The 25,343-nt window shown below is 41.6% G+C and overlaps 2 protein-coding genes across 4 annotated transcripts in view; one reads left to right on the top strand and one right to left on the bottom strand.

The window, feature by feature from the left end:
• Positions 1-1,697: 1,697 nt before the first annotated feature.
• On the top strand, positions 1,698-8,125 carry coq5 (coenzyme Q5, methyltransferase). Its single transcript, XM_040050282.1, has 7 exons — positions 1,698-1,887; positions 3,687-3,836; positions 3,925-4,149; positions 5,882-5,988; positions 6,154-6,242; positions 7,203-7,314; positions 7,743-8,125. The coding sequence occupies exons 1-7, from the start codon at positions 1,707-1,709 to the stop codon at positions 7,842-7,844; spliced, it is 966 nt and encodes a 321-aa protein (XP_039906216.1). The 5' UTR covers positions 1,698-1,706; the 3' UTR covers positions 7,845-8,125.
• A 1,254-nt stretch (positions 8,126-9,379) lies between these two features.
• Positions 9,380-25,343, bottom strand: part of znrf3 (zinc and ring finger 3) — a 65,046-nt gene continuing 49,082 nt past the window's right edge. Inside the window, exons 1-7 of one of the 3 annotated variants that reach the window (XM_040050281.1) lie at positions 20,234-20,311; positions 20,072-20,146; positions 17,257-17,388; positions 16,319-16,429; positions 14,808-14,975; positions 11,899-12,001; positions 9,380-11,817 (exon numbers count right to left, since the gene is read on the bottom strand). In XM_040050281.1, coding sequence (XP_039906215.1) covers positions 10,073-11,817; positions 11,899-12,001; positions 14,808-14,975; positions 16,319-16,429; positions 17,257-17,316 — 2,187 coding nt within the window. In that variant the 5' untranslated portion in view covers positions 17,317-17,388; positions 20,072-20,146; positions 20,234-20,311 and the 3' untranslated portion in view covers positions 9,380-10,072. Of the gene's footprint in view, positions 11,818-11,898; positions 12,002-14,807; positions 14,976-16,318; positions 16,430-17,256; positions 17,389-20,071; positions 20,147-20,233; positions 20,312-25,343 lie in introns of those variants that run through there. The other 2 variants (XM_040050280.1, XM_040050279.1) reach the window with 2 other exon arrangements.

Raw genomic sequence — 25,343 nt, forward strand, 5'->3', positions numbered from 1 at the left:
CTCACTTGATAGATCTGAAAACGATCCCTGTGAAAGAAGTTTACTGGTCGTGGAGGAACCTGCCTGTTTGACCCACTTCACTCTGCAGTACTATCTCATGAACTTCAATGAACAGGTATGCTGGCCTGTTTAATGCTTTGCATATTTTTATTTTTAAAACATTATATCTCACAAAGTGCATTACAATAAAAGTGGTAGAACATCCAAACAAACAAATTTACCCAAAAGCAAGTTAAAAAATGGATACGTAGCTGCTTTTTGAAAGAGATCACAGATCCACAGAACTCAGGCTCAGTGGGAGAGCGTTCCATACTGGGAGGCCACTGCTGCAAAAGCTCTGTCTCCTTTAGTCCTCGGCCTTAAATGCTGCACAGCCAGCAGGCCCCGATCACATGACCTGGGCATGTAAGGATGTAACGTTTTATGATGTAAGCTGGCGTTTGTCCATGGAGACCTCTAAGAGTCAAAACCAGAATTTTAAAGTGAACTCTAAAGTTAATGGGAAGCCAGTGCACCTGAAAGGTGTGACATGTAAGTACAAACAACCTGCAGACGAGCTTTAAGATTTCATAGGAGACGTGAACAATGAATTACAATCATCCAGACATGATGAAATAAAAGGATGATTTCCAATTTTCAGCTCAAAGCCCGACACAACTGAGCTCAACTTAACAATTTTCCCTAAATGATAGAAGCAAGAGTGAGACAGAGTGTCTAAAATGAAAGCTGACTCAAAACATACTCTGAAGTTCCTGATGAACTATTCACCATTACTTTCTGCATAAATTTGTTGGGGGCACAAACAAGGACTTCTGTTTTCCTCTCCTCATTAAGTTAGAGACAATTTTCAACCACTTTTAATAGAGTCTAAACACCTCTGCAAAATCTGCAGACTTAAAAGGGATGTATTACTGAATGCCATGTACATGTCTTCTGCTTCCAGCAGCATAATGTGCCATATCATAAATCTCGGATCAACACTAGTTTCTTAAACATTACAATTACTTCATTTGTACTCAAATGCCCTCCACAGTCACCAGATCTTATCCCAGTGCTGCTCAATGAGTACTTTTGGGATAAAGTGGGAAAGGAGATTTACATCATAGTTGCGCAACAAACAAATCTGCATCAACTTTGTGATGCTGCTGTATCATGTATCATGTGGACCAAAATCTCCGATCAATGTTTGTAGCACCTTGTTGAATCTATGCCACATCTATGCCGGTGAGTGTATCATTGATTTTTACCTACAGTTATGATTCTTATTTGAGTAATAATTTCCTTTTTTTAAGCAAGTAACCAAAAACATATCGTAGAGAAAAAAATATCTAATATCAAATATTTAATACACTGTACTACAAGGACACACTCTGATACAATATCCTTTCCATGAAAAAGGTTTAGCTGATACAATTTATAGAATAAAGCAATTTGCATGGAGAACCCCACAGGACACTAAAATGCAGCTAAAGAGAAAATGTAGCCTGGCCAGCTACCATAAAAGTTTCCCTTCACCTGTGTTACACTTTCATGAAAATTTCACAAAACCTGCATAAAACTATTATTATTATTATTATTATTATTATTATTATTATTATTATTATTATCAATAACGTATTTCGATTTTTGTAATATTGCTACTTAGAAAAAAAGACTACATTGTCGCCTACGAATGACGACATCCCGTGACATAACTGTCAGGCAACATGGCGGCGTCCGTGAGGTTGTTTGTCCGTCAAGCGATCCGACTTTCTCACAGAAACATCACCGTTACAGCCGCCGGGGTTTCTGCTCGGCCGTCCTGTCGATGTTTTAGCGAATCAGCCGAAGAAAGAAGTACGCATTTTGGTTTTGAGACCGTGTCGGAAGCAGAGAAGGCGAAAAGAGGTGAGCGACTGTGGAGCCAGTCTTCATAAAAAAATCTCTCCATTTAATAGTTCGTTGCCTCTCTAGACATGTACAGACTTTGAAGCACGCGATATGAGGTCATTTTAGAGTCGTGAGGAACTGCTAGACAATTCGGCTAACCATTTATGTCTGAGGCAACATTCAGTGAACTTCTAAGTGTTTAAAGTGCGATGCCGTCAACTTTATTTATGATTATTTTCATAGTGACACCTTTAATATCCCACAGCATCCTGTCATACCAGCCCATATACATTTCCTCCTTCATAACATTCATGAAGCTTCCCTGTGGTCTTCCTCTTGTCCTCCTGCCTGGGTGCTCCATATTTAACATCTTATACCCAGTATATTCATATTCATCATATTTCACATGTGCAGACATGGGATGTCTGCACATGTGAAACCATCCCAACCCTACCTACCTCTATAACTCTCCAAAATTCCAAAAAGTCTCCCAAACTTTTGACCTGGGCTGACTTAGCAGAGCAATTTTATCACAGTCAACTGGAACTAAACTAAAAACTGAAACTAGATGTGAAAACAAACTAAACTTTAAAAAAATGTAGAGGTAATGTCCTTAGTTTTAGTGACTGTTAGTTTGGTAACTTGGCCTGCTAGTCACAGAAAGACATGTTTATTGAGATGTCTACAATACTATGACACACTATGAGTTAGTCATAAGTTTTTATTGTAATATCTGCACTAATTTTCCTAAATCTTGCCTCTAATACATGCCTTTAATACAATAATAATTAAAGGACTAAAACTAACACTAACAACTAAATTAAAACTAAACATTTATTTAAAAAAAAAATTAAATAAAAACTAGACCCGAAACAAGGAAATCCACTTTGGAAAATAACTAAACTAAACTGAATTTAAAAACTAAAAGTTCAATGAAGAAAAAATCTAATTAGAAAATACAAAACTAACTATAATAACTCCGTAGCAGTCAGTAATTCCTGACTCCTTGTGCATTAGCTTGCCATATTAATGAGGGTAAAAATAAAAAATACACAAAATGACCTTCAATTCAATTCAATTTTATTTCTATAGCGCCAAATCACAACAAAAGTCGCCTCAAGGCGCTTTTTATTGTACAGTAGATCGCACAATAATAGATACAGAGAAAAGGAAAGTTTTAATCCTAATCTTAAAAGTAGAGATAGTGTCTGTCTCCCGAATCCAAACTGGAAGCTGGTTCCACAGAAGAGGGGCCTGAAAACTGAAGGCTCTGCCTCCCATTCTACTTTTAAATTACTCTAGGAACAACAAGTAGGCCTGCAGAGCGAGAGCGAAGTGCTTTAATAGGGTGATATGGTACTACAAGGTCATTAAGATAAGATGGGGCCTGATTATTTAAGACCTTGTATGTGAGGAGCAGGATTTTGAATTCAATTCTGGATTTAACAGGAAGCCAATGAAGGGAAGCCAATACAGGAGAAATCTGCTCTCTCTTTCTAGTCCCTGTCAGGACTCTTGCAGCAAACCTTGAAGTGAAGAAGGAGGAACTCACTCACATTGAGCTGCTGCATTAAAACGAATAACTGTGATACACATACACACTAACGCTCTGCTTTATAAACTTTTTGGGGATATTTTTTTATTTCATTTGCACAGATTACTGATATTTCATATATGGACTATTTTGCATTGTATCACTAAACCACTGTATCATGTCATATTTGATGTCCAGGGTAGCTATGATAATATTATAGGTTGCGTCATAAATCCTACCCCTATTCTATACCTCTTTCTTATTGTTTTTTTTTCTTTTTCAGTATATAAAGTTTTTGAGAATGTGGCACAGAAGTATGACATAATGAATGATGCCATGAGTTTGGGGATTCATCGACTGTGGAAGGACATGCTGCTGCATGCGATGCATCCGCAGCCTGGTGCTCGGCTCCTGGACGTGGCGGGTGGAACAGGTAAAACCGTTTGTGTGCGCTTCTGCGAAACATCAAACTGAAACATCTACTGGCAATACACATCTGTATTCCCTGTGATGATCTTCAGGTGACATTTCTTTCCGTTTCCTGGAGTACGTTCGCTCTCAGCGGGAGCGGCAACAGAGGCGGGCGGTACGCTTCGGCCAGACGCTGTCATTGCAGGACATTTCCAACAGCTACTCCACGTTAGAGACGGACGGGCCCCGGGAGTCGACGGCTGTTGTCTGTGACATCAACAAAGAGATGCTCAAAGTGGGAAAGGAGAAGGCTGAGAGCTTGGGCATCACTGCTGGTAATCTTCTAAATGCAAAACTGCTTCAAGTGTCTTCAAGCTGGATACTCGGTCCCTGTGATTCTGTGCATGTACAGATCTCATCAGTAATAGGAGCCTTAGCCTCACTTTGGCTGAGTTGTTCTGAAGGAAACTGGCAATGTATGCTGTGTCACGTAGCCTCAGATGCATTATAACTGAGAAATCAACAGCTTTTCATTGATGAAAGCTGGCTTTGTGTCTGACAGAAGGAGAACTAACCATTCAGAATCAAAAGGTTAATGTGGAAAATACTGTTTTTTAATTTAAGATGTGCAAAAGTGTCACTAATATGTCTGTAACATATTGTCATCAGCCTGGAGATAATACTTGAAATGCCTACAGACTGTGAGATTTCAGAAATGGCTCTTGTAGAAATGAGGTTTGGTGCACAGTTTCCAAAGGTCATACCTTCTGATTCATTGGGTCTGATGCACAGCAGCAGTTACTCAAATATTCATTCAAATGTGGTCCTGGTAATAGCTAAAATAGTAGATCACATATACAGATGAAGTTTTTGCTACCACAGCTCAATTAGATTTTCTCCTTTCTTGGAATCAGAAATGTCTGTTCGGGTTTGTTCTTCTCCGCAGTGATGCCAGTATTGAGTTGATCGTTGTGGTAGTTAAGCAAAAGTTTTGTTGTGGATCTGTGGAGCCCAATATAGGACAGATTCTATGCAATTCCACCAAAAAAAGACTGATGCCAGTGCCAAAATGTTTACCACTGCTGTGGTCCAAAATTGAACCTGGAGTTGTTAGTGGCTTTTGGGCTAAGTCACAATTAAAAAAACCAAAAAAAAAAAATCAATGATTCAGAGATTCTCTTCATCATTTCCTTCCCACAGAAATTCCCCTACCTTCTGCTTGTAACTCTACATAATAATCGGTTCTCAAACCTGTCAAAATATCGTCTGGTTCTCAAAAGAAACCATGCAGAACTGGTAGAGCACCAGCAGTGACACTGTATTATGGGAAAAAGGAGTTGTTCGAGAACACTATCCAATCATTATACGTGTTTAATTGCAAGTTCCGATGCAAGGTGGTGATTCCTGAGATATTTATCCCACCTGCATCCTCCCTGGAGCCGGAACAGTTGAACACATCGTACAGACCAAACTTCTGCATCATACTGCATTATATTGGTTGGTTTGTTACAAAAGGCAACTCGCTGTTACGTACAACTGCGTTTTGGAGCGTTTCCTTCACCTTGGTCGTCTTTCTTGTGGGACAGCCACAATTGCAGTGTATACCTGGCTTACGTCAGTGGAAAAAAGTTATTTGATTGTGAAATCTTGACAACAATGTCAACCTGACACCAGAGCGGAGGAGACGTATGCACGGAAATGTGTTTAAAGAAAAAAACCTGCGTTCACTGATATCAGATATAAGCATCCAGCTTTAGTGGTGGAAACGCTGCAACTTGACTGTAAACACTTTTAGATCAAGTAAAACAAAATGTAAATTAAATTTGTGCCATTATTCAGCTTGAAACATTCTGCAAGTCATGGCGGTGGGAACGACACACAGGATACAGGAGATGCAAACAGTTTAATTATAAGTGTGGGAGATTTCTGTTCAGCCATGCATGACCCGAACAGATACACTGTAATTATGGCGGAGCTATTGGCATAAACTGTCACGAGGAATTGCAAACTGCCAATAACCCACAGAATTCATGCTTGTTTGCGTTTTCCTTTGTCACTTTGTATCAGGTCTATCATGGGTGGTTGGCGATGCAGAGGAACTGCCCTTTGATGACGACCAGTTCGATATATACACCATCGCCTTCGGCATTCGAAACGTTACTCATATAGATCAGGTAAGTTACTTTTAAAGGTCTTTTTTATATTTTCTGTTTCCAGTTAAATTTTATTTTTTTACTAATTTATTCTCAGTTGAAATAAGAGATGAATCCAGCAGCTGTGTTTTTAGAGTAACATTTTTTTGTGTCCTTTGACATTAAATTAATAACTGGCTGTTTCAGGCACTGCAGGAGGCTCTGCGGGTCCTGAAACCTGGCGGCAGGTTTATGTGCTTAGAGTTCAGCAAAGTGACAAATCCCCTGTTAGCAAGGTGAGGAGGAGATGATGGCCTTGAGTGCATATGTAATATAAATCAATACTGTAAAAGATAGTCTTGCTGAAATGTTCATTTTCTCCATAAGAGATGCTTTTATGGTTTTATAAGTTTATATAATGTGATGAATATTGCTTAATTACAAGTCAGTTGACTTTTTCTGAAACTGCAGATGTAACAGACTAAATGAGCTCTTGCTGCCCTCTTCTGGTTCTCTTTAGTATAGTATGCATGCACTTAAGTAGAAATGGAGTTTTGGGATATTTAAAAAGAAGTTGAGAATCATCAGCTGATCATTGATCAGTTTGACTTGCAGACTGTTGACTTAAAGTTCAACAGATTTCAACACAAAGTTAAATGAGGCACTAGAACTGTGATTGCATGTGATTTAGAGGTTTTAGTTTATTGAAAAGTATAAATACATGATATTCACAAATGAACTCTGGAAAATCATATAAATCATATAAATCAAGAGTAAAGGATAATGTTTATTAAACATCTGTGAAATAAATCTGGTCAAGTAACAGCAAGTAGCAGAGGGGTTTGTTAATCACACACACAATCACCCCTGCCCACCCCAGTAGCCCTCATCTCCCAGGCAACTCATGCATGGACTCTACTCAAACCAAGTCCTTGCACTACTTCCAATGATAGATGCCCTGACTGCCATTAGGTATCAGGATTAAACGAGTGTCAGACCTCACACTGTTGCAGTGGGTCCTGGCTCCCCCCTGGTGACGAAAAAGCTCAGTCTCATATGGCGAGAGTATCGAGGCAGTTCCTGGAGGAAGTGATACTATTGAGTAGCCCCATGCTTACCTGACATGATTTGGTGCATCCAATTCTGTCAGGCTGCACCTCAGACTGTCCAGGAGCTCAGTGAAATGTGTAATTATGGGAGTTATTTGAGACTAACACTGGGTTCTAGTTCTGAGAGATTCCCGTTTTCTTTTTCAGGCTTTATGATGCGTACAGTTTCCAGATAATCCCAGTGTTGGGAGAGGTTATTGCTGGAGACTGGAAGTCTTATCAGTATTTAGTAGAGAGCATCCGCAAGTTCCCCAGCCAGGTAAGGCAGATTTATGGTCTGTATCTTATTTCTGTCATTGCTGCGCTTACTTTGATTACAGTTCTCAATTTCAAGTTCCCTTCTTAGATCTTTCATTCACATATTTTTTTCTGAAAGAGAGATTTGATTCATGATAAATGGCGTGAATTTGTTTATCTGATTACTCGATTGTACTGGCACTGTTTGTCACATTTCTAAACCCTCTTTTAGTCTAAGAAAAAATTGACAGCATTTTAATGAGGTTACAGTGTCTTTAGTGCACACATCAACTGATTGAATCTATATGCACAGTCACAGTATTAAACATCCACTCTGGAAAAGAAACAGCTGAAGCTTGTTATGTATTCACACTGTACTGCTGTGTGCATGTCTGTCACTTTGTGGATTCACTGTTAGTCATTGGTCCCCTTGTTCTTTTTCCTCTGCAGGAGGAGTTCAAATCCATGATTGAAGATGCAGGTTTCTATTGTGTGCAATACTACAATTTCACAGGTGGAGTTGTGGCTCTTCACTCTGGTTTCAAGCTGTGAGATGCACTCAGAATGCCTTCTGTAAAATATCGAATAAGTAAAAAGTCTGTTTCAGGCTTCTCTGCAGTATGACTGTACAGATTTTTCAGACTTGAGTTTTCTAGCTTGAGGCTTCCATCTGCTCATTGCAGAATGACCAAAGGTCAGAGAACATTTATTAAATCCAGAGGAATTATTACGAAAACTGCTCTTAATAGATCTCACTGTATGTGTACTTGTACAAATGACAAGATGATTTTTTTTTTTTTTTGGTGATGAATAAAGCTAAAAGCTAATCATAATATCCGAATGGATTATTACCAAAGCTGTAAAAGGCACATTAATTACCCCTTATAATGAAGCTCTTAGACTTTTTGCACAAAATAAGAAAACATTAATATAGAGTGCACATGATGAAAAGCAGGACACCACAACATTAGTTACTTGAATAAAACTGTATATTTTACATATCTTTATACACTTTAATTACAAAACTGTATGGTACTAAAGTTTTAAAATCAGTTTTTTGGTCAGAGAAGATTTAATCGTCTTTTGTGCAATTACCATGTATATACAAAGTCTCATGTTAGTGATTTTCCTCAAAATAAAAAGCAACTCAAACGTTCATACACTCGGAACATAAGACATGGCTTAAAGATAAATATATTAGTAAATAAATATTCAGAGAACATATTTCCATTTATGAAATGTGTTTGCTATACAGGTACAGAAATATACACAGATTGATTTCTAGCCTTTTTTTTAAACATTTGTAATAGTAATGACAGAAAATAATTATATTCTTAAAAAATATTAATTTTTGTACACATTTTTTAATCTTAAGTGCTAGAAACAATAACAAAAACAAAAAAACTTAAATAGTGACTCAAGTACCCCAAAATGTTATATTTGCAGTAGGTACATATCTCTATGCAAAAGGCAAGATTAGATTCTCACTTGATTACAGCACTGGGTTAACTTATAAATAGGGTTATTTCAGGTTTTCCTCTGTGTAGAGAATGTGTATATTTCATAGAAACAGTATTAAAAACAGTCTGCAGGACAAACAGAAAGGCATGAATGACAAGCAATGATATCGCAAGTATGTATTATGCACAGCACGATTCAAACGGATACACTGCGGTACTTATAACTGCATCATTCAAAAAGAAAAGTCACAGTACAAATAAGGAACCCTTTTAAAAGATGAGTCTTTTCCAGCTACTTTCCTTTGGCCTTTTGATACATGCTAGAACCTTTAAAGATATTTAATAGAGCATGTTTCATTGTGGAAATCGGGTAAGTGACAAAAAAAATACACTTTTAAGGGCTTCCAAACATTAAGTAGAGTGCTACACTCTATGTTTGAATCTATTGACCCCGAGACACTCGCTCTGGTCTGAAGTTTAACGAAAACCTGTGCAGTGTCTAGATATTGCTACAAATAGCTTCCCAGCCCAGCATAAGGCTTGCCACGTTGCTCTGGCATCTCTCATACAGGTAGGCCACAACTGGACAGAAATGCAATGCATAAAACAAATTCTGTGTATTGACCAGTGTCAGCCTTGCATTCACATTTCTATGCAATTTTCTGTAGTTATACATAGCTTTTTTTTTTTTTTTTCTCCATGGAGAAATGAGTGGGTCACAAATACCTAGAAAGACCCATTTCCCTGCTTGAAAACAGTTTAAAATAAAACAATCATGTCTTTCTGTTTTGGTATTGGTAGCTAAGTCCGTAAAATCTACTTGACTTGGTGGATGAAGCTTTAAAGGCAGTGGTCATGTGCACAAATATGCAAAATGTATATGTAGATGCGGATAGTGTACTTATGTGTTAAAAAAAAAAAAAAAAAAAAAATCAGATTTCTAGAGCTGGCACATAAAAACAAAACTGAGTTGAGATTTTTTTAAAAACTGGGCCCAGATTGCAAACCCTTCATGGCAGCAGGAAGTCTTCAAATAGATGCCAATACCAACCCAATTGACTTTTCAGTTAACAACCTCCATCCATGTGTGTAGTATCATTTGTGGCCACAGGAATGAACTTAATACTTATATATATATATATATATATATATATATATATATATATGAATGAATGACAGGCCATTTCAGTAGAAATCCACACAATCTAAGATGATAACATTCAGTGCTCAGAGAGCAAGGCTAGAACAAGGCAACTGAGGGTTTCAATGATTGACTGACACGGTACCACATACATTGTCCCATTCTTTCAGGACTCAGGTTCATATGCCCAAACCTCCCTCATATGTTGAAGTACTGCTTCCCAGTACAGTGGGGCTTGCAGAGAGCTGAGGGTGAAACAAAGCCCTGGTCTCCTCCTCTTGAAGGTATGGGTGACCTCTAAACTGTCCTGAGGTGAAGTACCTGTCCGTGGGCTCACGCTGCTCCCCTGTCCGCAACTCCGTCTCCACTGTGACACTGACTGGTAATAAACTGCTCTGGGTCTCTGCCCCTGTACCCGATTCACAATCTGTGTCCTCAGGAATAATGGGTATTCTCTGGTTGAGTTCGCAGCAGCCCTGTCCTGAGCAGGCCTCTGAGTCTGCGTGTGCATACTGCACATTAACAGCGTAGTCCTCAGTATAACGCCCTGCTGTGGCCCTGTGGACCTTCATCTCTTTGTAGAAGCAGCAAGGCAGCCCTTCATAGCTCACCTGCTCAGAGGAAGGGCACAATTGCTCAGAGGCAAAGTAGTTCTTGGAGGTTGACCCCTGGAAGTCCATTTCCCTGTGACAGCGTTCGGAGGCAAGGCGCCCTGCTTGGTCCAAGTCCTGCCCTTTGCACTCAACATTGGGCGGAAGCACCTCAAAACAGCAGCTACAGGCTGCGGCCCCGAGCTCCCCCGACTCCTCTTGTGCCCCCTGTCCCCTGTCACCTCCGGCAGCCTCTGAAGCCCCGGCTGAGGTAGTACTATTGTTGCTGTTCTCCCTGGGTTCCAGTGATGAGCGACTGCTATAGTTGGGCTCCAAACTGCAGTTGGAGAGATGGTCCCCCGTGTTATATCCTGAAGCTCCAGCTGGGAGCTGGAGGCAGTCATGTCCCAAGGGTGCAGGGGAAGATGAGTCCTCAGCTGAAACTGTGTTGCAAGCCGTAGTTCCCGCTTCCCCCCCGGAGCCCCGACACGGACTCTTGCTCCGGTAAACGTAAGGATCGTAGTCGCTGCTCAGTGAGCTGCGGAAAGTAGAGCAGCTACCGTAGACCCCCTGGTTGCTGACTTCAGTACAGTCCAACATGGAGTCACTGGAGGAACAATGGCACTGGCCAGAGCTGCTGCTGCTGCTATCACTGCCAGGACAGTCAGCGAGGTAGCCGCTGCACACTGAGCGGTGCCCGTGATAGCAGCTAAGGCCAGAAGTGCTGCCATTATCAGCTATCCTTGAAGAAGACGCAGGTGCCATGTGTACCACCGTGGGGTACAACAGCCCTTGCTGAAAAGCCCTGCTGTGGTGGCTCTTGTGGACCCCTCCTCCACCAAGCTGCCCTGGCACAGCAGATCCTTGGCCACCATCAGGAGGTTGAGGGAAAGTCAGCCCCTGAAAGTAGTAGTGCTGGTACATGGTTTCATACTGCGAAAAACAGGCTGCCCGGGAGAAGTTGCGATTATGGATTTTGGGTCTTTTAAACGTAACATGATGAGGCTGTGAAGGGTAAGCAGGGGGTCCACGGTGCTCTAATCCACAGTGGTGAGGGTTGATTGAATGCTCCAGGAGAGTGGGGTGGTAGCTCCGGAGAAAGGCCGACGTCGATTGGGGTGGGTACAGACCTTGGGGATCTGGGTGCTGGTCCACAGTGAGCACAGTGATTGGGTTGCCATGCGGGTCCATGCTGGTTCTAGTTGGGTAAGCTGTCACCTGACCAGCACGGTGCACCCTTCCCGGGTAATGAACTGGCAGGACCACTCGTTGCCTGCCATGGACTGGATTGCCGGGGTCCATGCATGCTGGTCCTGGATTTCCCTTCTTTTGCTCTGTGATGACAAATAAAACAACATTAAGAAACATTTCTTAAAGGGACCCTCAGCATAGCCAGAGGTTGAACATCAACTCACCAATGATGTTGTGTCTGCAGTGGGGACAGGTGTGATGTTGGAGCAGCCAGGGGTCGACACATTTCTTATGAAATCTGTGGGCACAAGGGATAACCCGCAGCTCCTGCAGGAGAAAATAAAAAATTCAGCAGTTAATCTTCATGCACTGTCAAAGCACAAACAGCAGCAAATACAGCAATGAAATATATCAAACGCATGCTCTTATTTTTAATTACGCTGATATAATATTTTTAAATCTCATAATACTGTCCGATAAATAATTCATTCTAGAAATATTTTAAAAAACATTCAATATATCTCCTTTATGTCAGTGGTTAAAAAAAAAAATCAAATGATTAATGTAAAAAATAAATAAATAAAATTAAAAAAATCAAACACACAAACAAGTCATTTAGTTTTTGGGGGTTTTTTCTTAAACCCAGTTAAGACGTTTTCAACATTTTCAAGCCAATTAATTTCTTACCAATAAGTCATTCATATGTATATTGCATTAAAGGAGTCCTAATATCTTGATGCATGCTCATGTTCGTACTTTCCAACGGAGAAATGTTTTCGGTCTCCACAAAGAAAGAAAGTCACATGGAACAGTGACGAAACGTTTCTCCGACAGAAGACGCACAGAAAACATCCTGATGAGCAGAATCAGCTTTCAGGGGTTTCAAGCTCCATATGTCCATCCTTGGTTACTAAAAGAGTGACTGCAGTATAAAAAGATTTCCTCATTTTATCTTATACTCGGCTGTGATGCAGGAAACAAGCCATTTATTTCCATTTACCCACCCTTTAAGCCAGCGTTCCCCTGATTCCTTTAATACAGCTATCATCTAATTGGCTGCTGCTTGCAAACAAAAGATTTGAACGGCAGGTGGGTGGGGGCGTTGTATTTATAGCTAAGATGACCATATTAGCGATAAACCCATCCTCTCTGACATCATACAGAGCCTAGAGACAACTTGCACATACTCTGATAACATTATCTGAAACTTCCCATGTATCCAACAGGTCTCCTTTAAAAACATATTTTATATGTATTATTTCATAGTTGCAGTTGTATTATATATGCAGAAAAGTTTAAGAAAGTGTGAATTAATGTGAACTTAAGAGAAGCCTGGTGTCCAGAAGGTGGCAGCAAAGCTACACTGAACGGTTATCGGTTGATCGTGAGTCTAATTGACTTTTTAACACTAACTTGACATCATGGGACAAACACAATACTTAACTAGACTCACACCACAGTAAAATGCAACTTTAATGCTCAATGAAGCCACGTTTTCAAACAAAGCATGCTTTTACTCATACACCATTAAATATGATAATTTTCCATTCGAAGAATTCCAAAGTATTAAACTAGGAGCACTGGTTTTCCAGCGACAACTCTTTCACTGGCACAAATACTTTACTGTGTGGCTTAATATGACTCATCTTTAGGCTCTTTTGTTGCTTGGTTCACTGCTCAAAAACAGCTTTGATGCCATTCAGTCTTTTATATCGCCACTTCCTCTGTGCAATCCTGGCGCCATGCTTTGTTCTGTTTTCTTCTCCTCCTTACCGAAGACACACATAACCACAAACTCTCTCGCGCGCACACACACACACACCACTACGTCCCTTCTGGGCACTGGGGTTTGTCCCCCCCATCGTCGTTGAACGAGGATGAGCAATGCTCTTACTGTAAATCTACAAAGATTAGGATACATAATTTGACAATGACTCCTTGAAGGATTAAAGAAGGCCACAATGCGAAAACAGGAAGCCTAATCACAATCCAGTGCACTCTGGGTACCCTTATCTCTCCAGGTGCTCTGAAAGACTGAGCTAAACATCTAAAAAGGTAGCGGAAAGCGTGTCACTAAAGATCGCAGGACTGCGGTCCCCGAGCACATCAGGGGGACTTCCATTCCATTGTCCATAAAAACTGCATTATGTTTCATGTCAACAGAATATGCAATGAAAAGAAAACAAACGAGGCGGGTGGATGACCGCTTTAGCACGACCAGAGTTAAGCATTCTGACTCCCATATGGTTCACTTATGCCTGCGTGAACCTTGAAGCGTTTAAAAGCATCCATCTCAATGCAGATGTTTTACATTAGTCCTGCGTTTGTGTTGAACTTTTCGGTGTTTTGCAAAGTGTCACTCAAACTGTTAGTCTGGACTGCATTATTATGCATTTTGCTTTAACAGTTTGAAATATTCTCATTTAAAAAAAATCTGATTTAAAGAAACAAAACGTGTCGGCAGTTATCAAATAAAAGTGCTTTGCTTTGTTACAAGCAGACAACATTCAGCACATAGTCTTTCCTAATCCAGCTTTGCTTTATTTTCTTCCCTTTCATCTGTGGTCATCTTTTTATTTGTGCAGATTTATAACATTTTGCTCAGTTTTATTATCAATTTCTCTGTTTTAAAAGACATTGGGGCGACTGTGGCACTGGGGGTTGGGAAGCGCATCTGTAACCGGAAGGTCGCCGGGTTCGATCCCCGGGCTCTCTGTCCTGGTCGTTGTGTCCTTGGGCAAGACACTTTACCCTACTGCCTACTGGTGTTGAGAGGGGCCAGAGGGGCCGATGGCGCGATATGGCAGCCTCGCTTCTGTCAGTCTGCCCCAGGGCAGCTGTGGCTACAACTGTAGCTGCCTCCACCAGTGTGTGAATGTGAGAGTGAATGAATAGTGGCATTGTAAAGCGCTTTGGGTGCCTTGAAAAGCGCTATATAAATCCAATCCATTATTATTATTAAACAGTGCTACACGCAAAGAAAGTTTGATTGATTGATAATATGGTCTGTCACGAAGGCGGCCCAAAAAAAAAAAAAAAAAAAAAAAAAACCTATGTGAAGCTTCAGAGAAGTGAAATAACTCCTTCATTCCTTCCAGATTTCAGGGTACCCCAGGTAAAAAACTCTTCTTACCTCACCATCGATGTACTTCTCCAGACAAATGGCACAGTCAGAGGTGGAGCTGCTGCTCAGCGAATCAGAGGCTCCGCAGCTGCTCTCGCGCTGTCCCTTGCCTTTGGCCTTGAACTTTCTTGTCTCCATCTTTTCCAGAGCCTGGATGGCCATTCTGTTCATCGAGCTCTGTGGAGAGGAGGAGGGTGCGGCACAGTGTCAGAGGGGGTAGCAGCACATTTGAGACCAACATCTGACTTTTGCACGACCTTTCGAAGCAAAGTTGACATAAAAGCCGAGATGAGCGATTTCAAAAGAAATTCCATTAAAGTGTCTACACATTACTGTTGGCAAGTGTGCGTTTTGGGGGGGCTGACATCATGATTTAACACTTCTCCCTCTGACACAGTGCATCATTTTGCAATATTTCACTGATGCATGAGCATCTTTCTGGTTTTAATTCCCTGTCCTCGTTTCATCTTTTAATTTGCTTTGCGTCGCCTTAAAATTGTTACTTATTAGGAAATGTTGACTGATAAGTCGGCACGTACAGAACTGCCTACTAGGATTAAACTAAATGACTCGTGTGGAGCAGACATTGTGATTTATAGTACTGAGTGCCTAAACTGATGGTGCATCACTTGTTTACAAGACACGGTTATTTATGCTCTGGCTTAACTAAATCACGTCTCCACAGGGTATTATCCCAGGTCACAACCCACACCCTGATTAGCAAGAGAGCAATGAATTTGGGATGAAAGGAACTCCCATCACAGGGTTAACAAACAGAAAACACGAGGACTTTAAAAGTTCAGGATTTTCCGTCTGTTAATTAACTCGAGTCGCGCGAGGACGATCCCTTGAGGAATCCTTCATTAAAACCAAAAAAGTAACGTAATGGATTTACAGTTACTGTTTAAGCAATATTTACACCACAAGCAGTTCATTAATTCCTCACATTTTGAGAAGGAAATGGTTGTTACGTGTGATAAATCCGCCCTCGGTGTGAGGCGAGTTCACTTAATTAACCACCAATACGAAGTCACGAGCACGTCATCTGCTGCTGCGACACACACCCCCTTACATAGCCACACATACACACGCACATAAAAAGAAGGAAAGTGTGCACAGGCTGCGAACGCAGACACAAATGTCTGCTGGCAGGATTACACCTGTCTCGACGAATGCCGCGGCAGGTTTTACGCGCCGTCATGACATCTCTGTACGCTTGGCTCCTCCAGCCAGCCTCGCATCAGCATTGACTGAATGCTAATCCCGATTCATGCACCCGACGTAAGCCTCCACCGAGAGCTTTTTGTCGGCACAGAAGGGGAATCAATCAGCGGCAGAGCTTCTGTCGCCTGACGCAACGCCTCCAACTCCCACTAAAGTCGTGCTGACTGGAAAAACAAGGCACGGCGTTGTATATCTGGGTGTGTTTTCAGCACGACGCGGGCATACGTTTGGTTGTGACACACACAGACTGGCATATTATGAAACAGTTTCTCAAGTTATTTGAGCTCCTCACTAACCTGGCTTCTTCTCTGCTTCAGTTTGATCTTGATGAGCAAAATGAGGCAAACCAACGACACCACCACGAAGAAGGCCAGAAAGATGCCCATGTCAAAATACTCTGTGGGCTGCTGTGGAAAAAGGAAAGCAACAGAAACACATGTGTCTCGTTAAAAGGGTTATTTCATCGTATAAAGACTTGCATTTAAAAGAAAGAAAATTCCATTTACTGGCATTTCGACATATTTGATTATAGTTTTTGTTACTTGCTCAGCAGACCAGAACACGCAAAGCTGTGACTCATTCGCCGCTCAATGCAAATAATATAAAATGCGACCTTCATGCATAATTCAGTGGCGTGTTAAAGAACAGATACGTGGATGATTATACATGCCGGCCAGTTCACTTTGACGTGTGCATCACTGTCTTCTCACTGTGTCAGTAATTTGCACAGGTTCGAGCTACAACTACACAGTTGAGACCATTCTGCAGACTAGAGCTTAAACGAGTCAGTAGCAATAATAATACGTTGGTTTTTTTTACTACACTGCTACACTACTGCTCCCTGAAAAGTCTCTCTCATCACCAATCCTTTCTCTTGAGGTTTCATTATGTCAAGTTATTTGACCTCAAAGTGTGCAGGTCTCTTATCAAATATTCCAAGCAAACAAACAGCTCTTTGAACGGCTGATATTAATCTCTCAAAGTGCTGCGAAAAAGTCTTTGGCCTCGGGGCAGCAAAGAGCAGAGAAGAAAGGAAAAGGGGTCAGATTTCACAGCTGGAATTTTCGTTTGTCTTCACATCCAAAGCTTCTCTGCGCCGTTTTGCCGCGTGGGCCTCACAAACATGTTCACCTCATCCCCAAGTTCCTCACATGCGCCTGAGATCTGTCCCACACACATGCACTCCATCTACACTGAGCGATTTTGAGGGTTTTTTTTGTGAGTAAGCACTTACCCTCGGTGGTCTGTGTTGAATCCGAGCACGGGCCACTTTCTGCTTGTTGACGATGTTCATCAGTTTGACGGCGTCGTTGCCCTTCACGTAAACCACCGGCCGCTTCAAGGGATCCTCAGCAACCTGGTTGAGCTGTAGAGGAGACGGAGAAAGACGACACGTGAGACACAGGCCTCTTGTTTTCTAACTAAATTAGACCGGTTTTGTAATTTTGACATGAAAGCTGTCGTGTTCAAAAGGGACCTGTTATGCACGGCCGAGGTTTTAAATAATGCGGTCCGTCTATGTATAACTCCACATTTACAGGTTTTTTTGTGGCCCTGTATGAGCACAGATGCCCCAGCCACCTTCTTCTTGCAACGTGCAGCCAATCAGAACAAAGCTGGTTAAAGGAAGGGGTAAAGTAACTAATATAGTTTGTTTCCAATAACATATCTACTGAGAGGGTGGCACCAAAGCACTATGTCACACACAATGATAACTTCAATGTCCGACATCGTGTGAAGACAATGAGAGAAACTCACATTAGCTGAACGTTACTGTTTAAGGCTTTCTTATATGTAGGTTATTTTTAGATGATCAAAAAAAAAAAAAAAATCATCTTTCTTTTTTTCCATAAAACATGGACGTAGCTTTCCAGTGTTGTTCGTGGCGACAGCTATGGTTCCAATCAGAGCTCTGGTCCTAAAGAAGTGTGGGTGAACATCTTTCTGTACTGACCCTGTAAACATTTTACTGTTGAGCTTATGCGCTCGGTCACTAGTTTTCAGTCTATTTTGTAAATCTCGGTTATTCTGTTTCATAATGGAGGATTATCTGTGGTATTAGTCAATCGCAAGTTAACCGATAAGTTTGTGCTTTCACAGTCAGAACTACCCTTCCTCCTTAATTAGTGGAAATAGCGGATCCCTCGTCTCCAGGGGACGCCACAGTGGGTCGCTCCGCATGTTTTGATTCAGGCAAAGTCTTAAGCCAGATCCCCTTCCTGTCGCGAACCCCAGGGGAGATGTGTGCGTCTGTCTGGAATCAAAGCAGACCACTGCAATATGGAGGTACGGACAGGTTGAACCTTTGTTTTGTTTTTTTTAGCTCCATTATAGTTTTAATTTCAAGCTGTTTTTATATATGTAAAAACAGTTAATGGAAAGGGTTGCTTGAGCTGAAGTTTGGTCTGTGGATATTAAACCTTGAGCTCAAATGCATTTGTGTCAAATATGCAAAAATGAGGCCTTTTTAATTATGCCCAGGACTGATTGTTCTTTTTTATTCAACTCCAACAATTTTAAACCACTCTCTGGTGGATTGTTCTAGACCAATTAACATATGTAGTGTGAGACAAAGAGGATATGAGGCAAAGAGAAACCGGTGACCTTTGTGAATGTAAAAAGTTTTCAACTTTTCCCAGCTGGGAAAAATGACCTATAGGCCCGAGACATGGAAACTGCGGCCACGTTTGCCAGAGGGAGTAGGAGGAAATAGTCAGTGAATAGTATGTTCTGGCTTTTGAGTCAGTTGGCATACTCCTTTACTCCTCCTCGCCCTCTCTGTTCTTCCCGCTCGTCTGCTGGTTGGAATCTGTAATTTGAAAAGCCCAAGGGAAATACCGAAGATATATTCACATTGCTATTTCTTCTGCTGTCGTCATGTTCCCCAGTGAATTACTGTATGTTCTGGTTTAAAAGTATAGATGCTGAAACTTTTGATCTCCCGCTTGATTCTGGTGAGCTGCTCTTACTCTGAGAAACGATTCCACTGCAACTCGAGTTTCCCCTTTAACAAGTAATGCCCCAATAAAAACTAGCTAAAAATACAAATACAGTACACAAGCACAAAGTTAACCATAAACTTAACTTTTCCCAAAACAAAACTCCAAGTGGCACTTGGCCCCACATTACAGTATAAACAGAGGAAAAAGGAGGTCAAGTACATTAAGTTTATAAAGCTTCTCCTAATTTTGGCCCCAGGACCTTAATTCTCTTTAAGCTCCTCCTCCCTGCCCCTCGGCCTTGTGACTCCTGTCTCTGCTGATCGGGCTGCTCTGACTGGAAAAGCCTCTCGGGGGAATTTAACACAGCCGCCTAGCGCTGCCTTTCATGTGGTCTGCGCGCAATCCCTTTTATCTCTCAGCTACGCGCTTTATGATCCGGCAGCAGAGAAGAAGAGGCGAGGAGAGAGGGAAAAAAAAAAACCCTGCAAGTCCAGGCCTGGTGTGGCAGGGATGAATACCACAGGAGAATTCTTGCGACAAAGGCGTTCAAGAGGAGCAACTCGAGTATTATACCTCTTAAAGGCAGAGACACGGGAGTCAGGAATCACGTCTCGATTTGTGTGACAAGAGATATGCTTTCTTACTTTAGCCTGTGCTCCCCTAAACTTGCACTCAAAGAACGCTCTCAGGAGGTGAGGTAAAGTATGCTACCTGTGCAATTGTGAGCTCAACAGAGTTTGGTCATGGTCTAGTGAAAGCTGAACCTGGATATCAATTTTCAGTCCTCACAGAGTGTAGTGCTCTCCTCCAAACACAAGTTGGGAGAGTTGAAAGGCCCGGAATGGCTGAATGAGCGAGGCTGATCCGCGTGCTTTTGAACAGAACTAAAGATAGAAAGATCATTGTTTGTACACACAAACACACACACACACACACACACACACACACACACACTCATACACTGCCAGCCAGAAGGGCAGGGCAAGCTGCTAAGCTTCATTCAGAAATGAAAAGCGGAGAGTCTTTCACGGAGAGACCGAGACAGATTAGACTGTTTCAGTGCTGTTGAGAGCGTGAATGCCGGAGTAATTCTCTGTGTGTACAAACCTGGTCGATGGCATCCGGATTCTCAGATACATCAAAGATGACGGCTGTGGCTCCCCGCTGCACCGCTCTCTTTGCCTGCCAACACAGAACAAAGTAATCATTAGATATATTGGGGGGAAAAAAGCCGGGGAATGCATAATCATACCGATAAAGACACTCAACTCCCAAGGTTGGATTTCACATTTTACTCAAGGCCACTAGAGGGAGTTCTCTGCCCGAGTGTAACCTTCACACACATTATCTGAAGTGAGAAAACGAGAAGGAAAAATTAAACCGAACAGATGAGACGTAAACAAGCCGGGGACAACATTTGCTTGGATGCACACGTGGCTTTCTCCACCATGATGTCATTCCACGTATATCTGCGCCATATTAAGTTAATAATACGACAGAGACTTAAACGCTTCCATAAGGAACTAACGCATGCACAGCTCCATGTGATGCAACTCTGCTGTGCAGGTTTAGAAAAGTTAAATAAAGTTATCATGGATTTCCTGCTGTTAAAACTGTGAGCTCCTTTCATCTGAGAGTGGGGAAAGTCATAACACAGAGGCCTTTTGAAGAGTTCTGCTAAAGGCAAAAGATAAAGGAAATGCTTGGATCTGCAGAACCCTGAGTATCTCCTTGCAGAATCCAAATTGGCTTCCCCTCGTCAGGGAAAAAAAAAAAAAAAAAAAATAGTTCCTTTATCTTAACTCCTGCCTTCCCCTACAACCCGTTCTCACCCCGCCTGATTCACGGTGCCCTATTTAGACAGCGTTTTGATGTCTACACTACATGATCTAAAAGAGCGCGGCTGGATCATATCCTGGTATTATCAAGTGCCCTTGGGCTCTTGCCAGCGTTCTTCATAACTGGAGGGAACAGGGACGGGGGGTGAAGATCAAAGTGACAATGTACAGTGCTGTGACTCCGCCGCCGACTGGCTGCAGAGTGTCACCGCTCCACTCTGCAGGCACGGAGGACGGACACGGAGTGGGGACAGGGAGCGGTGGTATGTGCGGGGGAGGCACAATTGCTCTTTTCCCAACATATCATGTTGATTTCTGAGGTAACAACATTCAACAATGGGATGTTGAGCAACTTTCAACATCATTTGTCAAAAGGGCAGCCATGTAGTTCAGTAGAAAGACCACCGTGGGTCTCAAAAAGGCCCTCAGCGCTCCTCAAATCAAAGGCTTGTAAAGCCCTCGGTGCGCTATTCAAGTTTTATTTGTCTAATTGGTAGCTATATGGCACATCATGTCACAAAGGCTTCGACTGACAATAATTGCTGACTAATTTATAAATTACTTGTCACGAGTGAGTCTATAGGATGGCAGAGAATTGTAAAAACGGGCCACTAAAGGTCCTGTGTAAAAATGAGGAGTGAAGAAAAGTAAAAAGGCTTTTAAATTCAAAATAATCCATTATTTAATATCATTTTTGTGACTTTACCCTAGATTAGCTTTTCTACAGGATGCTTGCGTGACACTCCTAAGTTTCCTGTGTTTCCTGAGTCTGTAGGAAGGTGGTAATGATTAACATAGCTGTCCAAGAACAAGCAGGTGAAGTTAAAGAAGTTTGAAATAAACTTTTTCCAACTTAACTGGCAGCTTTTAATTCCTTTACACGGTCCACTGCTACTATTTGCATTCACAGCAAATAATGAAACTGTATAGAACAGTTAGATTTTCAGTACATGGGCTTATTTTACAGCACAGGGGAAGAAAAACAAAAGGAACAAAAGTCCTCTGATTTGGGGGGGGGGCTTGACTCTGAGTGACTCTGAGTGAACATCAGCTTCAGGTAAATGTAAACATATCATGTCTCTGAATTTCAAGCTGTCTTAATTAGATTTCCCCTTGGCTTAATCCATAGACAAGATGTTTATGAATCTGGCTTTCATAGCTCATTAAAGACTAATTAACTAAACAAACTGAATCAATCATTCCCAGCAGTGAAGGAAAGCCCCATGAAAAACAACAGCAACACGCAATAAATACAAGCGCTTCCAACTTTCTCTTTCGTTCTGCTTCCTTTACATAAACTAGCATTGCTCTTTTCTTTCTCCGTTTTTCTTTAACTTTTGTACTTGGAAAGTTCAAAAGCGAGCGGTGTGGAATCGGCTTTTCCCTCTCACCCAGTTTTCTCTCAGCTCCACGCTGCCAGGCTCCAGCCCCCATTTAATTCAGCACAAGTCTGGTCCTTTGATGTTAGCTCTCCCAGTTAATAATTAATAGCTCTTGGTAAGACGCTTTGAGAAGAAAGAGATCTCCCTCCTGAAGAATCTCCACTCGGGCAGGCCCGCGCTGCAGTGCAGGGACTTGCCTGACGACAACAAAAATGCACCCACAGGCAAACTGGCTTGCTTAAAAAACATCATAAAAAAAAAATTACAATCTTCGGACACCAAAAGATGGATTAATACGGTTAAAAATTTGCTCAGAACTAAAATACGGTTTATTTCAGTGAGTCAAACTGGGTTTAACGAGACATTGTGCAAGAAATCTGAGACAGCACCAAGTCGTCTGTGGTAAACCTTTCAAAAAAAAGATGAATTGCACACTAGAAAAGTGGGCTTTCATTGAGATTCAACAGGGATTTCAAAGAGGTCTGGTCATTAAGCTTATCGGGAAGGAAGTCAAGATGGCGTTTTGATCTTCTCATTCGTACTTAAAGACGAGATCAAGACCGACCGATGCTGTCAGCTATTTCAGCGATGAATGTTGCAATAAGACAGAAAGTTGCCTGACAAGTAACAGTTTACAATATTTGGGTTTTATAAAAACTAATATAACATTAAAAGGTGAATTCTTCAAGAAACAAGGAGATGGGAATTTTGGTGGTATATTTACCACCATGTACTGGTACAATGTCCACATATTACATATGTGGACAATGATAAAATGTAGTGATGTAATTATGGAACTAGTTCTGTAGTGTAGTGTAATTTCATAAAATACAACAAACTGTTATTTAAGTTACTCCCAAGCACCCCGGTTTGTGATAATGAGTGAATAACAATGTCATCTATAATAAAAAATACAATAAACACTAAGAAGATCATTTTACTGCAGAAGTACTTTTACTTTTGACACCTTTGAAGTGAAGTATATTTAAACAGAGCTTCTTTCACCAGTGGAGATTCACTGATCAAGAACTTGAAACACTATAAAGTGTTCAGATAATATTCGATTACCACGATTCCCCATCTTTTGTACTTTTTTACTCAACCAACGGTAGTTTGTAAGATTTGATCTTTATCCACGAATCAAAAAGTAAACATATGAGGACAAAACCCCTGCGAGGCAAACAGAGGTGGTCAAAAACAAGGCAAACCGAAAACTGCCTCACTGTGAAATCCTGCAAAAAGTTAATATTTTTCTCAAAGCTGAGACGTGATCTCTCTCCCTCTCTTGATCAGTCATCCATGCTCAAAAGTCAGCTGAACTCTCAACCCGAACTGCCTGCCAAAATGATGGTTGGGGGGGGGGGTTTACAGGTACTTCACAATAATGCTGGCTAAACAAACTTCCCGCTGGCTCGGAGACATTAGAATTAGGGTACAATCGTCCCCGAGTGAACAAAAACCGCAGCAGAAAGCACTGAGGACTCAGTCTAGACGCAGAGGAAAATGAAAGCTATGTTTAGCATCCCTAAGTAAACCTGCCAGCTTGTAAGATCTGAGGGAGCGAAATTTTCACTCGTCTGGAAAGAGTCTCTTCTCAGTGTAGAACTCACTCCGTCATTCACACGGACCGAGGGTTGGCATATTAACTCTGTGTCACGCACGGAGCCATCCGTGTGCGTTTATAAATGCATGTTTAACAGAAAACCACAGGCTCACCGAACTACACCTGGATACACCTGCAACATCTGTCTCACGCTCCAGCTCTTCTATCCCACTGCTACCTTTCTTCTCCTCTGCTTCCCTTGTTTTTTTTTTTCCTTCTTCCTCCTTCTGCTCATGCTTTCCTTTCCTGCTCCCTCTCTCTCTCTCTCTCTCTCTCTCCGCACTGCTATAATTAAGGCAATTAAGTCTTCAGAAGACTCTCCACTGCTATTATGCTGTAATTTCATGTTGCCTCCTGGCTTTACCGTTTATTAAAAGATAAAGGCATACTTTTCTCCCGTGGATTTTCTCATATGTGGTCACCCCCTCTTTTTTTTCATGTCCTTTTCTCACTCCCTTTCAGGGAAGGCATGTGTGCCAAGACATTATTTACATTCAGCTAAAATAAAATCAGAGTTTTCAATGTGGCTATGCTTCATCTGATTGGACGCCTTTGCAGCTGAGAGAAAGAAAAGCATTTCTGAAACGTCTCTCCTTTGTTCTCCGTGGATGCTTAACTTCAGCAGACAAAACCTGGCTGTATTATCGTGACATTTTCAAAACAGCAGGATTTGGAGCACTTACTCACCTTACTCATCCTTCTTCATCTCCCACCGTTTGATGTGAGCACTTCAACGACAAACTGTTGCTCTGTCGTAACATGTTTTTCTGTTTACAGATACTCGACATAACTGTTTCGGCCTGTGTGTCATTTAATCAGCAGGTTTAGCGATCCTGCCGGATCTGCTTACTGTTGTGTCATGACCACTGTAATATTGTGAAATCATTTACAAGGACACAATGTCACTCAGAAAACCTTGATGTGCTAAAAACACCTGACTATTGAGTCACTGTTCAGTTTCTGATTCCATCCTCACAAACTTTTGAACTCGCCCATTCGCTCCCTTTTTTTTTTTTTTTTAAATATTAATGCTTTCTCGCAGCTGCAGCGTGTTACAACAGTCCTAAGGGCAGTCTAAGGCACCATTTCAAATATTTACGGAGCACATAAAAATCCACTTGTGTGTCACACCGATGGGGGATGGGGGCCGGCAGGCCTCTTTGAGCTCCTCTCCATTCAACCACTTTCATATAAACTGACAGTTCACCCAAAGTAAACACACAGGGGAAAGAATCACTTAAAGCACTCAGTGAGCTCAGTGACTGCCATTAATATCCAACATGCAGATAAGAGGTGAAGTAAGGAAGTGGATGCTGACCTGGTCACCATGTGCTGAGGAGTAAGGACGCTGAATAAAAGAATGGTTTAAGCCCTAAAATTTGTTTTAAGACGACAGGCAACTTTAATGATCTGCTGGCATAATGTCAATGTTACTTCATCAGGGTCTGTGCGAGTGTGCCACATGGTGTTACAGGGTTATAGCACATGTCCCACGCCCACTTCTAGATTGGGTGATCCATCACAATCATCATGTCTTTTAATGGGATAAGCAACTC

This window comes from Simochromis diagramma, unplaced genomic scaffold (genome assembly GCF_900408965.1).
Source record: "Simochromis diagramma unplaced genomic scaffold, fSimDia1.1 OVJJ01000131.1, whole genome shotgun sequence".
In the NCBI taxonomy this organism is placed as follows: Eukaryota; Metazoa; Chordata; class Actinopteri; order Cichliformes; family Cichlidae; genus Simochromis; species Simochromis diagramma.

What these genes read in the sequence shown, in the direction of transcription:
- coq5 (XM_040050282.1), top strand. Translation starts at nt 1,707, where the DNA reads ATGGCGGCGTCCGTGAGGTTGTTTGTCCGTCAAGCGATCCGACTTTCT. An exon ending in ACAAATCCCCTGTTAGCAAG is followed by an intron (nt 6,243 to 7,202) that starts GTGAGGAGGAGA and finishes TTTCTTTTTCAG; the next exon opens with GCTTTATGATGCGTACAGTT. An exon ending in TCCGCAAGTTCCCCAGCCAG is followed by an intron (nt 7,315 to 7,742) that starts GTAAGGCAGATT and finishes TTTCCTCTGCAG; the next exon opens with GAGGAGTTCAAATCCATGAT.